The 13,313-nt window shown below is 34.3% G+C and overlaps 3 protein-coding genes across 4 annotated transcripts; 1 reads left to right on the top strand and 2 right to left on the bottom strand.

Annotated features, from left to right (window-relative positions):
• LOC115702569 (probable flavin-containing monooxygenase 1) lies at nt 1–7,199 on the top strand. The gene is made up of 5 exons (XM_030629986.2): nt 1–625; nt 5,583–5,832; nt 5,927–6,102; nt 6,202–6,560; nt 6,680–7,199. The coding sequence occupies exons 1-5, from the start codon at nt 152–154 to the stop codon at nt 7,026–7,028; spliced, it is 1,608 nt and encodes a 535-aa protein (XP_030485846.2). The 5' UTR covers nt 1–151; the 3' UTR covers nt 7,029–7,199.
• Nucleotides 7,079–11,846, bottom strand: LOC115702550 (protein DETOXIFICATION 45, chloroplastic). Of its 2 annotated transcripts, none has more exons than XM_030629975.2 (15): nt 11,536–11,846; nt 10,885–11,287; nt 10,629–10,771; nt 10,291–10,434; nt 10,003–10,181; nt 9,581–9,716; nt 9,350–9,446; nt 9,158–9,258; nt 8,909–9,072; nt 8,588–8,659; nt 8,349–8,465; nt 8,174–8,269; nt 7,953–8,074; nt 7,554–7,611; nt 7,079–7,389 (listed from the first exon to the last, which is right to left on the bottom strand). In XM_030629975.2, exons 2-15 carry the CDS (start codon nt 11,253–11,255, stop codon nt 7,378–7,380), a joined length of 1,812 nt encoding a protein of 603 aa, XP_030485835.2. In that variant the 5' UTR covers nt 11,256–11,287; nt 11,536–11,846; the 3' UTR covers nt 7,079–7,377. The 2 variants fall into 2 exon arrangements, with proteins under 2 accessions (XP_030485835.2, XP_030485839.2); XM_030629979.2 differs by having other exon boundaries at nt 7,079–7,432.
• Nucleotides 11,847–12,004: 158 nt separating this feature from the next.
• LOC133032068 (uncharacterized) lies at nt 12,005–12,625 on the bottom strand. The gene has a single exon (XM_061105888.1). The coding sequence runs from the start codon at nt 12,623–12,625 to the stop codon at nt 12,005–12,007; it is 621 nt and encodes a 206-aa protein (XP_060961871.1).
• Nucleotides 12,626–13,313: the final 688 nt, after the last annotated feature.

Consider the following 13,313-nt stretch of genomic DNA (forward strand, 5'->3'; position numbering starts at 1 on the left):
CAAAATTCCCCATTTTTAAAACTAGTACACTAGAATCAAGAAAGAAAGAAAAAGACTACATTCACAAGAGTACACTTGTGACTGGATTACAAGTACTAGGTAGTGTAGTGTAGTGAGTTCTCATCAAAAAGTTGAAACTAGAAAGAAAGAGATGGCAAGTGAAAGAGAGGTAAGCGTAGCCATAATCGGAGCCGGAATCAGTGGCCTCTTGGCCTGCAAATATGCCCTCTCAAAAGGCTTCCACCCCATTGTTTTCGAGTCTCGAAGCCGAATAGGTGGTGTTTGGACCAAAACCATCGAAACCACAAGGCTCCAAACTCCCAAACCCTTATACCAATTCTCCGATTTTCCATGGCCATCCACAGTGCCTGACTCTGAGCTATTCCCTCACCACCATCAAGTTCTCGATTATGTGGAATCTTACGCACGCCATTTTGATTTAGTGAAACACATCAAATTCCACACCAGAGTTTGCAGCATTCACTATCAAAACCCATCTCATCAAACAGACACTACTTCTGGGAGTTGGGCTCTTTGGGGTGCTCTCCCTTCTGCCTCCTCTGGTCAATGGAAACTAGTTGTACAGAACACTTCCACACAACAAGGCCTTTCCAATTATAACCAGGTAATTATATATGACTTTGTTTATATTATTATTAAAAATATTTTCTTTTCGACTGGATTAGATCTTAAGAATTTTGTATAATTATTAAGAATATGTAGGAATGGTCGATCGTGTATGTGTCATTAGTTAAGAGTAAATACGTGCAAGCACTGTGTTTTGAAAAGCATTATATCACATCATCATTGTAAATATCATCTCTCAGTCGTGTCATTATTTTTGAGGAGAGAGATTTGGTGGACTCTTTCTCCATTTATACAGAATTATAATAATTGCAAAATGAAAGTGTGTCAAGGCCATACAAAAGGAAAAATTTTGGATTGAGATAGGATTTCATATGGGCACATACAGGATCTGATTGAGAATGCATGTACATAGAGATATATAATGAGTGATTTTATATATATGAGACAAATTACATATAGTGTCTCTCATTATCCTCTCATTATAATATGAGACAAACAACAATATAGTCCCATCATTTTCGTACATTATTATATTAAGGACAAACAATTCTAAACTCCCATCATTTTTGTTAGAAGTTGTTTGTGCTATCTTATTATTTCTTATGAGTTATAAAGTTCTTTTTGACATTGGGGAATGGGATTTTGATCACTCGACTTTGTGTGGGAAAGGTGTATGATATGCTCTTTTGAATTTAATTTTTATTAGCATAAAAAATACAAATTATTATAAATTAAAGTATTTACGAAAATTTCAAAAAATATATATATTTTAAAAAAAAATAATTAATATATGTTTGGAAATTTGAATTTTGATGTGGAAAGAAAAATAAAGAAATAAAAAGTGAAAAAATACAAAAGAATAAATTTTCATGTTTAGTAGGAATAAAAAGTAGTATAGAAAAAAACTTGTTCATTTTTTATACCTTAACATGTAAAAAAAAGTGAAAAATACAAAAGAATAAATTTTCATATAAAAAGTTAAGCCAATAAGGCTAGCTTAGTGGTGAGGGAGGGATGGGAAAAAGGGAGAGGTCATGAGTTTGAACCTATGACCTTTAAGCTATTAAGCTAATATATGATTGTAAAAAACTATTACGCTACACTCAAAAAAAATATAGGAAAAACTTGTTCATTTTTATACCTAACATGTAAATTTAATTTTTTTTCTTCATACTTTTCTTTTACCTCACCAAAATTTAACTTCTAACCGTAATCTCTAAGGTTCGAGTTAATATTTTGTTACTTCGTATTACTGATTTCAAATGTTGATTTAAAGAATACGAAGAAATCTTGAAATTACCAATACTAATAGTGAATGCAATCACAATTGATTTTTATGGTAATCCAAAATTTTTTTATAAAACAATTAAAATAATAAAAAAAAAAAAATCAAATCCAAATCCAAAACACTATTTTTTATTAAAGAAAATATTTATTTTTAAGTTTTTGTTTTTATTCTTTCTGTCTCTCACGATCATGTCGTTTTCCTAGTATCTTAGAGTATCCCATAAAATGCTTTATTATATGATGTAATAGTTAAGAGGTTAAAAAAAAAAGGAGAGAGATTAAAAAAAAAAAAAAGCATGGCTAAAAGCTTGTTTTCCTTCATCATCAAATGAACTAAATTCATTTCTATTTTAGTTAAAGAATTTTTAGGAAAATTTACATAGTATACTAACTTTTGTTATTTTTTACAAAAATACTGTCAGGCGGTATTTTTTACTTTTTTACTGTGTTTGTTTATAAGTATTATATTGTAGTATACTGTGTTAAGTTTTCACTGGTGTTCTACTGGTGTTTTTTAGTTGTTCTACTGTTGTTTTGAGTTGTTCTGCTTTGTGTTTTACTGGTGTTTTATAAAAACACAGTATTTTTGAAAACTTTTCCGTGTGACAGTATTTTTGTAAAAGTTAACCAAAATTCTAATATTTTTGTATGTTTTATTTATTTAGCCAAATGTATCTAAAAATTATTGGGTAAGTACACCATTCAAAAGCAATTTAGGTACATTCCAAAACAAAGAATTTGCATTGGCTAAAAAGTAAGGGTGAGCAACATTCAATCCAATCTAATTGTATTGAATCAATCCAATCTAATCCAATTACAAAAATTAGATATCCAATTATAATTGGATTGGATTGTATTGGATGCTAGAAGTTGGATTTTAATTGGATTGTGTTAGGAGTGTCTATTCAATTTGTTTGTTGGTTAGAGAGTTAGTTATGTTCGGTATTATTGTTATTCTCTTCCTTAACTAATTCCTGTTATCTTCAACAAACTACAGTTGTAATCATTGGCTATATAATGCCAATATTCTTTACTGAATAGTAAGATTGCTCTTTTTTTTCAATCTTCTCTTTCACTATTTTTCCTTCTCTTTCTTCTTTCTCTTTGCCTCTATTTTTCTCTGGTTTTATTGTTCATGCTTGCTTGGTTGTTCATCAATGGTGAAGAGGTTCAACATGGTATCAGAGCTCTTTCCTCCACTGTTGGCTAACATGGGGAACATTGGAGCTAGCACCAACAACACTCAGAACAACTCGAACGTCAATAGACCAGTCAATCAACCAAATGGAGCTTCGAATCTCAATCAATCGAGAAACAATTCTGATGAATTCGATCCCGTTTACTTCAATCACAATATGTCTATTAAACTAAATGATCACAATTTTCTTTTGTAGAAACAGCAGGTTCTTGTTGCAAATTCGTGGAAACATATTGTAAATGTTCATTCAAGATCGTGCTCCTCCACCTCAGTTTCTAAATGATGTTGATCAAGCTTCGAACAATTTCAATCCAGCTTTTCTTGAATGAGAGGTTCAAGATCAACTCTTTGTTTCCTGGCTTCTCTCTTCAATGACAGAGAGTCTCCTTACACGGATGGTTGGGTGTAAAACAGCGAGACAAATATGGAGTGCTCTCGAAAAACACTTCACTCTACAAGTTTCCTCCAAGATCCTGGAGTTTCGAACCATATTACAGAAACTTTGAAAAGGCTCTATGTCATTGAATGATCTATCTACTGAAAGTTAAGCAACATGTGGATCTCCTTGCCTCAGTTGGAGAAGTTCTGAGCCTCCTAGTCCCAACCCTCCCAATGCCCAAGCAAATGTTGCTCAAACAACTTAAGTAGATGACAGCAACTGGTATCCAGATTATGTTGCATCCAATCACTATACTCCCAATGTCCAAAACCTTAACATCAGCACTGAATATGAAGGAGCAGATCAACTCTATGTTGGAGATGGTTAAGGTCTGTCCATCAAACTAATGAACAAAGTAAAAGTCTATTTGTTAAAATCATCAAAACCTCTCATGTAAAACTATTTAATATCACATTTATAGTTTTAAAGGTAGAAATCCACAAAAGAAGAATGTTTCCACACAGAATTAGCTCTAGGACAGTGGATGAGAGAATGAGACACGGTCTCAAAAACATTGTGGCAAAAGGGACAGTAAGGAGAAGGCACCACTCTCTTGTTAAAAAGGTTAAGACTGAAAGGGAGGATATGGTGAAAAGCTTTCCAGGTAAAATGTTTTATTTGGGGAAGAGTTTTGGCATGCCAGACTGTTTTCCACCGATTCTTAAAACAGACATTGTTGGAGGAGGGGAGAGCTTGGTTGTGATGAGAGTTGGCCAAGTGTTAAGCAGAATTGACCGTGAAACAGCCAGAGGAGTGATGACCCCAAATAAGAGTATCATTAGAAACAGGGTCAATGGAAATTTTAAAAATTTCATGAATTTGAAAAGAAGGCGTGAAGTGTTTAAGTTTAGAGAGATCCCAACAACCATCCAAATTGATGAAAAAAAGATACATGCTGATCCACATGGTTAAAATTATTCAGAAAAGAAAGCGAATGGAGGTTGGGAACCCATCTTGAATCAAGGAGAGGGATAAACCTACCATTACTAACTTTCCAAACAAGTCCCTCTTTGAGGAGATTCCTGCCCCAGAGAAGGCTCTTCCAGGTGTTAGAGGGGCAATGGCCCTTAGGAGTTGTACTAAATGGTATCCAACATCATATTGATATGACAAATTGTGATTGATTAGTTATTTTTAATATTATTTATTAAATTAAATTATATGTGATTTGATATTAATTTACACTAATAATCTTGTGGTGCTTCACAACGTAAGATACCCCAAACTCAAAGCATTTCTCTTTAAACAAACTCTTAACTTTACAGCTAATATGTACTATCTCTTTAGTTTTAACAAAAATAAGTAACAAACCAAATTTTGTGTGGTATGGAGGAAAGAAATCAAAAGGGAAAATAAAATTATGGAACAAAAGAAAATTTTCCTATCTTATTTGGTAATAAGGAGGTAAGAAAATTTTCCTCACATGAAAATTATTATTTTCTTCATATGTTTTTTGTTTTAATAAATTTAAATGAGGATAGTTTAATTATTTAGTATAACATCCTTTTCTCCTCCATTTCCACTTTCACTATTAGGAGATTATGACTTAACTATAAGTATACAAATTCTACAAATCACTCATACATGAACAATGTAGTACAAAATACACCATTTTAATTATATATATATATAACATATGTATTGCTGTATTACATAAAATTTTGAAATTGTAGCTCAAATAGACCTAATATTTCTTTTAGCAATATAAGTACCCAATGCTAGTAAAATTATCTTCTCAGTTAGTTTTGTCAGGATACATGTAAGATAACTTCTAAATTATTAAATTTTAACAAAACGTGTACTATTAATTATTTCTAAATCATCTTTCAATAAATTTAAAATCTGGTTACAAATTTAGAAAATTTACAGAAATAAACAAAAATTACAATTTTAATATAACATGGAATGCTTATAAAAATTATTAGATCTATATTATTTACAAACTCCAAATTTTAGATACTCATACCTCAAATATCCCTACATATAATTGTTAACGTGATTAGAAATTAGTAGTACGTAGTTGGTTACTATTACTACTAGTACTTGAAAATAACATATTAGTTAAATCAGGATGAGGAGGAGGTTTACGTAGTGGACTTTGTAATCCTCTGCATTGGACGTTTCAGCGAAGTACCAAACATGCCCGAATTCCCTCCCCACAAAGGCCCCAATGTATTTCAAGGCCAGGTTATCCACTCAAACGATTACACCGCCATGGATCATAAAACCGCAGCTCAATTTGTAAAAGGCAAAAAAGTTACTGTTGTTGGCTTTCAGAAATACGCCATCGACATTGCCAATGAGTGTTGCAACGCAAACGGTCATTATTCTCACCCCCTAAACCAAATCATGCATGTACCTAATAATAAACTAACAAAACTATATAAATAAGTTGGTTTTGGTTTGGCATGCAGGGGTTGAAAATCCATGCACTGTGTTATACAGGAACGCGCGCTGGACCATGCCAGATTACATGCCATGGGGGTTTTCTATAGCTTATTTGTACCTTAATCGCTTCTCCGAGTTACTTGTTCACAAGCCAGGCGAAGGTTTTGTACTTTGCCTCCTTGCAACCATGCTTTCTCCACTGGTAAACTATTTTTCTTTCTCTTCCTGCAATATTTATGAAACTGACACAGGCTTTGTCGTAAAAAAATTTATGAAGCTATAATAATTTGAGAATTAACAGAGATGGGCATTCTCAAAATTTGTGGAGAGTCACATAAAAAATAAGCTTCCATTAGAAAAGCATGGAATGGTACCGAAGCATAGGTTTCATCAGGAAATCAATGCATGTCTGATTGCAACAGTGCCGGAGAAGTTCTATGAGCGAGTTGAAGAGGGAAGTATTATTTTGAAGAAAGCTCCAAGTTTTGGATTCTGTAAAGAAGGTATTGTGATTGATGGGGAAGATACTCCAATGAGCACAGATTTGGTTATATTGGCTACTGGATTCAGGGGTGACCAAAAGCTTAAAGACTTGTTTGTCTCTCCCACCTTTAAGGACTACATTGTTGGAGACCCCAACTCAGCCCTACCTCTCTACAGGTTTGTTAGCTCTAAATAGTCTAGGCTGAAAATGCAACAACAATTAATCAGTACATATAACTGTTGTTATGGTTATGGAGTTGCACTAGTTAAATATACTTGTTTCTTTTTTATATCAGGGAATGCATTCATCCAAGAATCCCACAGCTAGCAGTGATTGGATTCTCAGAAAGTGTTTCAAACTTGTACACCTCAGAGATGAGATGCAGATGGGTATCGGAGCTTCTGGCTGGTACTTTTAAGCTACCAAGCATCAAAGAAATGGAGGAAGACGTGGCCAAATGGGATGAGTTCAAGAAGCGTTACTCTGGTCAGTACTACAGGAGATCATGCATAGCTGCCCTCCATGTATGGTACAATGACCAGCTGTGTAAGGACATGGGTTTGAACCCGAAGAGGAAGAAGAAATTCTTTGCTGAATTATTCGAGCCTTATGGGCCAACCGATTACGTTTCCCCTAAGGAATAATGAGCCTTGTTCACTCTGCTCTTACTTTTACCTGTTATCAGTACCAGCTATTGCAAAATGTGATTGAACTTTATTATAAATCACATATATAAACAATAAATAAATGTTATTAACAATGAAGTTCTGTCCCAGATTGGTTTTGAAATGATAATGTATCTTTATCAATATCTACCAATATTGTTTTCTTCCTTCTGGTAGCAATTGAAAGTGGAATTACTGAAAAAAAAAAACTAATGCAAGAATGTGTTATCACAAACTTAAACTTTACACCTGAAACCTCTCTAAAGGTTGAGCATGTTACTTGGTTTGATGTCTTTGAACTTTCAATGACCTTCAGAATTTGCACAACTCAATTGGCCAGCTGAAAAAGTAGGGTCAAGCAGCTTTAATCTCAGACACTAATACTGTAATCATGACAAATATTAAATCAATCTTTAAAAAATGATAACAATTTATGCAACGATATTACATTGGCAAACTCCAGATTCCAGACCATAATGTCAAAAGCCATAAATCTATACCTACCTCAACTTTCTGAAAGTCACTGTGTAGGAACCACCACGGTCCATTTTTGGACAGCAATCTGAAAATAGAAAAACCACGACAATGATTTCAGTAGATGTGTTACATTAGTAATAGAGCCATAGATGATACAAGACCATGGATTTTCTGAAAGATACTCAATCCTTATCATGTTCACATAAGCACACCACAAATAGAGAAAACAAACATATTTCAACAGCTTATGATGAACTAGGATCAATTAATTATGTTCTTATTTCACAGTTAGAATGCACATTAAAAAGAGCTTTAAAATCCCATAGCTCATGCTTCACCATAAATTTTATGCATTTATTATATTAATAATATCAAGAAAAAAAAGAAGAAGAAACAATAAAAAGGGGTTCAAATATTGAATGTTACCTATAAAATCCAGCCACCACACGCAAACCCATAAACAGAGTCAACCCGAACCAAATCCCAGGTAGACCAATGACTGCAGGAGTATATAGCAAAAATGCAGATGATATTGCTCCCACCACCATCTACAAAAAGATCAATTGTAGTCGAAATGAGCAACAAAATATGCAATCAGATCAGACCCAAAAAAGGACATTTCTATGATTTTCAAAAGTTCAGCATACCATGGCACGGGCAGCATATGCAAAATCTGAAGCACCATAATGGAGACCATCAAAAACATAAGCCAGTGCGTTAAGAGGTTGACTAGCACTGACAAACTGTAACAGTTTTAAACATTGTCAGTATGAAGTCAATGCATAAAACAATTGGACTTGTTAACAGAAAAATTACACATACCAATACTCCAGTACCAACAATTGCAAGTACTTCAGCATCCTTGGTGAACAGGGTGGCTAATGAACCAAAAGATAGACCCAAAATTGCAGATAGGGTAAGACCTGTGATTAATCCTACCTGGAAGACAGTTAAGCTAAAATATGTCAAAACTCAATCGGTAAGAACATTCAAAAATCTGTGGAAGTATTTAGGTACAAGAAAGCTCGATAGACAATTAGCACAGAAAAAAAAGACCTTACCTTCAGCACATAGTGAGCAATTTCCTTCACAGTCTTATAGTCACCTTTTGACAGATAACTTGCAGTCAAAGCCTATAAGTAAACAACAGTCATAAATCAACTGAGCTAAATTATGTGAATACGCTGACTCTGCACAGAGAAATTTTAAGAAATTAATTTATAGTATCCCTCTAATGTTGACAGGTCCGGTATGAGTCTAGTTTTTACCCATTTTCAACCATGACCGCAAAACTTGGCCAAAACTAGTAGTCCAAAGCAAACACATCTTTGGTAGGATCAAAGCATTATAACAGCAATATAAGTCAAAGAAAGAGATGATACCTGTGCCGATGCACCCAGGGCATCAACCAGAAGCGAAACCGCCAACCATACTTGTATGCATATTTGATGAGCAGCCATTGCAACTGGGCCTTGACGAGCAGCCATTGATGTGCCCAAAGTCATAGTCGTTAGAACAGCAAGAGTTCTTCCAAGAAGAAAACCACCTAATACAAAAGAGGAAGAGTTCAATCTCATAACAATCATTTTTATTTTTAAATATTTTTTAAAAAATAAAAATTACAAATTTACCAGATTTTATGTATCCTCCAAATTGTAATGATGCCATCTTTGGAGGCAGAAGTATTGCTCTCTTATTTAGAAACCATAGCATTAAGAATGTGACAACGTATCTGAAAGATGAAAATTCAAGCAAGATCTTATGTCGAGGGATTATCACAGCAATAAACATAAAACGTGCAACACTATTCAAAGAATACATACTGAGACACAACTGTGGAAACTGCTGCACCAGTTGCACCCATTTGGAGAGAATGTATAAGTATGGGAAATAAAATCACAGCTAATAGATTTCCAATACCTGCATACACAGCACCATGTAAATTTGCATGATGATTGACTCTACTTTGAAGAAATGCAAAAGAACACAACGACAACAAATGGAAGACATAATAGTGACATATCTCACTTGAAAAAAGTTACAAAAACACTTGCCTAGGCATAAAACAGGAGTTTTTGTATCCTTAAACCCGCGGAAAACTCCTTGAAGAGCCAAAGACACTACAACAGCAGGGGCACCTAAAGCCCTTAGTGAAAGAAAACGCTGAGCAGGAGCCCGCATGGGTGAATCCTGTTAACATACTGATGTTTAGAACTAAGAATATTCTTAAATTGGGATTTAAGTGCTTGAAAAAAGTAAACTGAAACATTGCTACAAGGCCTTTAAAAAGCAAGCAAAATTATCCCTACCATTACAAGAATGGCATTGCCCAATTAAACAAATACAAGTATTTTACAGCAACAAAAAGTATACAGAGAACCTACTATACTAATACATGTGCAATCATGCAGAGATAAGGAAAACCAGATAGATAATTAGCCAATCTGCCCGATATACTGAGTGTTTAGGACCTTACTGATGATATTCCCATGATATTAAGAAACAAGCCAGCTCCCAAAGACAAGGCTAAAGCTTCAAATGTACCAATCATAACAGCTAGCAGTAAAGCTGTGGACACAGAAGGCAATTGTTTTCTTTCTGCTACTTCATCAAAAGGTCTACTACCGTTACTACTGTCGTTTAGAAAGTGCTTCTCTGCACGGCAATCAGTTCAAAATAGAGGAATTGTCATTTCCGATCTCTGAAATCTTTAATTCGGAACAATACTTTTCTATACAATAAATTACAAGGGCATTAAATTCACCTGAAGAAGAAGATTTATTTTCATTTCTTGAAATATCTTCAGCAACAAAAGAAGTGGCAACACTGAGAAGAGGAATATTAAATAGCTTTGAAATGTAGTTAAAGATGTTCACAGAAACACCAGCTGAACCTAACTCCAGAGAGCCTAACAATAAACAATGCAGAACGTAAGAATTAGTCAATGGATTACCTATAAATTCCTACTTGAAAGTGAAAGCATTAAGAATTTGACTACAAAAAATTAACAACAAAACCAAGATGAGAAAAACCATCAAACAAAATCAAATTCACAGGCAATCTAGAGGTAGTGGGAATCTTAAACGAATCAATGACTCATACCTAATCTACCAATGTAAGCAGTCTCCATAAGCTGTGCTAAAGGATCAAGTGCTTGCCCCGCAATAGCAGGTATAGAAAGCATCAATATCTCACGCTTGACATCCGGAGGAGGTGATACAACGCTAGGAACGTCTGCCAATTCACTATCATAAAGAGAAGATAACCATTAAGTAGCAAAGAAAATGTGCATACAATACAAAAGACTTGAAAATTTCATCAAAACAAAAACATGTAATGTATCAATTAGTAGTCTTACGAAGCACCATTGGCTCCACCATCAAGAGAACTCTCATCTTCAAAAACCAATCTTTCATCAACCTCCGATGAACTGGCACCACTATCTGAACTCCTCTGATTACAGACCAGGGAAAAACGATTCTTTCTACGATGGGTCACCAATGGATTGAAAGATTGCCTATGTCTTCTGGCCAAATTGCAGCCCCCAACTATATCTACATGGCCTAACTTCTGCCTACTAGTATAAGCAACAAATTTACCGGAGTCCCTTATACGCACCGAAGAAGTGGGCTTAAATTTTTCTGCAATATGGTGGCTTTTACTGGCTCTGCTGGTCATTCCATTAGAAACAGAACCACCGCTGAATTGGGTAGCCGGCATTTTCAGCATTTACCGCAATCTCTCCAAAATTCAGAAATTTCCTGAAAAGTATGTCTTAGAACTTTAAAGACTCATTCTTTTCTGGGTTCAATTATAGAGAGATGACAAACTTTCAATATCAAAGCAAAAAAAGGAAAAAACAGAAGACTATAACTCGTGTTTGTACGAATAAATACAGAAACATGATTACATATATATATATATATAAACAGAGTATAAAACCACAAAACCGAAAGAAGATAGAGCAATGGCTTTGTGGTTTTCGGGGAAAAGAAGAAGAAAAGCAAACCTGTAAGATGAATCAAAGAGCGTCCTTTAATGAGAAATGAAATGGGGGCATATACAGAAATAAACAAGGATATGTATTGAAGTGAAGAAATTGAGATTACGAGAAGTTTGTGTGTCAGTGGAATTTTGAGATAAAAGGCGGTTTCTACTATATCGCCTCTGAGTTGGGACTCGGCCAAGCCATGGCTTGGCATTTGGCAAAACAAAACCGTCTCACAAATACAAATAATAATAAAATATACTCTTTTAATTCGTCACTGTCCAAACTCCAAAGGAATCCTTCATTCCTAACCTAGTACACATGAAACCATTAGAATAAGAGTATGATAAAATAGGTGAGCCAATTTATAATATGTTTTAAGGTTTTTACTTTATTTATTTTTTATTTTTTTTAGATTAATTTCAACTATTATTATAAATTATGAGTTATTTATAACAATAGAGAAAATAGGATAAGAAATTACATTCATCTAAGAGACATTTTCATCCAACTCTAGGGCATATTTAACTAACTCATGTGCTCCTTGGTTAGCATGTCTCCGAACATTTGAGACAACAACTACAAAAAAAGAGGATAAAAGATTACGAACATCAAAAATTAAATTTGAAAAAGAAGACAAATCTAAGAATGTAATTGATAGCACATTAAAGACTCTTAAAGCATCTGTTTCAATGTTTGTTACAGGGATTTGTAGTTGACTTGCCCAGTTGATGCTATGAAAGAGAGCTTTCGCTTCCATCTCATTTGATCGAAAATATCCTTGGACCGATTTAGAAATGGCAACAAGAACAACTCCATTATGATCTCGAATAATCGTTCCAATACCCAGTGTTTTTGTCATTTGGTTGATCGCCGCATCCACATTAAGTTTGATACCATTCAGATCAGGTGGCCTCCATGGAACTCCCTCCGTTGGCTTGTGATGTTGTTCAGTTGCAGTTGGTGCAGCCATGGCAGTAGGCGCTTTAGCCCAATTGCGAGTGGCAAGGAAGTTTCCATAATAGTGAGTTGCATAGGAAACAATATAGGATCCATCTCGCCTTACTCCACCATGTAAAACTTTATTTTTCTCTGACCAAATAGCCCACATAATACAAATTAGAGTTTCAAACTCTTGTTTCGAGTATATCGATGATAAATGAATCACATAATCTCCATCTTGCATATGATGAGCCTTCTAGTTAGGGGTGTACATCAAACCGCTCAAACCGCCCGCACCGCACCACACCGCAAAAAAAATGCGGTTTGAAATTCTTCGCGGTGCGGTTGCGGTTTGAATTTTTCCCAAACCGCACGGTGCGGTGCGGTTTGCGGTTTTGAATTATTAAACCGCGATTCAAACCGCACCGCACCGCATCTTTTAAAATTTCAATTTTTATATTTATTTTATTAAGCTCATACATATGAGCCCAACCCAAGCCTATAAATCTTAGGGCAAAATCCATAACTCTTCACAAACCCTCTCTTCTTAGCAACATACCCAAGTCCATACATGTGTATTAAAATTTGGAGTTGGAAGTTTGTGTTTGTTTTATTTTTAATCTATTGATGTAAGTATGTTAGTTGTACATTTATATTGTTGTTAGAACTTAATTAGTTTCAAGTTTGTTATTTTGATTTAAGTGTGTTGTTGAAACTTTAAAAAGATTATTGATTTATTGTTGTTGTTATAACTTTTATTAGTCTCAAGTTTGTTGTATTTTCTTAAGTGTTTTGGAATAATTATATTAATGATAGTTTAATTATTTTATGATTATTTCAAAAAAAAAAAATTGTGA

This window comes from Cannabis sativa, chromosome X (assembly GCF_029168945.1).
Source record: "Cannabis sativa cultivar Pink pepper isolate KNU-18-1 chromosome X, ASM2916894v1, whole genome shotgun sequence".
Taxonomy (NCBI): Eukaryota; Viridiplantae; Streptophyta; class Magnoliopsida; order Rosales; family Cannabaceae; genus Cannabis; species Cannabis sativa.

What these genes read in the sequence shown, in the direction of transcription:
- LOC133032068 (XM_061105888.1), bottom strand. Translation starts at nt 12,625, where the DNA reads ATGTGGGCTATTTGGTCAGAGAAAAATAAAGTTTTACATGGTGGAGTA.
- LOC115702569 (XM_030629986.2), top strand. Translation starts at nt 152, where the DNA reads ATGGCAAGTGAAAGAGAGGTAAGCGTAGCCATAATCGGAGCCGGAATC. An exon ending in GCCTTTCCAATTATAACCAG is followed by an intron (nt 626 to 5,582) that starts GTAATTATATAT and finishes TAGTTAAATCAG; the next exon opens with GATGAGGAGGAGGTTTACGT. An exon ending in TGAGTGTTGCAACGCAAACG is followed by an intron (nt 5,833 to 5,926) that starts GTCATTATTCTC and finishes TTTGGCATGCAG; the next exon opens with GGGTTGAAAATCCATGCACT.
- LOC115702550 (XM_030629975.2), bottom strand. Translation starts at nt 11,255, where the DNA reads ATGCTGAAAATGCCGGCTACCCAATTCAGCGGTGGTTCTGTTTCTAAT. An exon ending in ATATCATGGGAATATCATCA is followed by an intron (nt 9,717 to 10,002) that starts GTAAGGTCCTAA and finishes GTATGTTAACAG; the next exon opens with GATTCACCCATGCGGGCTCC. An exon ending in GTGGTGGCTGGATTTTATAG is followed by an intron (nt 7,612 to 7,952) that starts GTAACATTCAAT and finishes TTCTATTTTCAG; the next exon opens with ATTGCTGTCCAAAAATGGAC.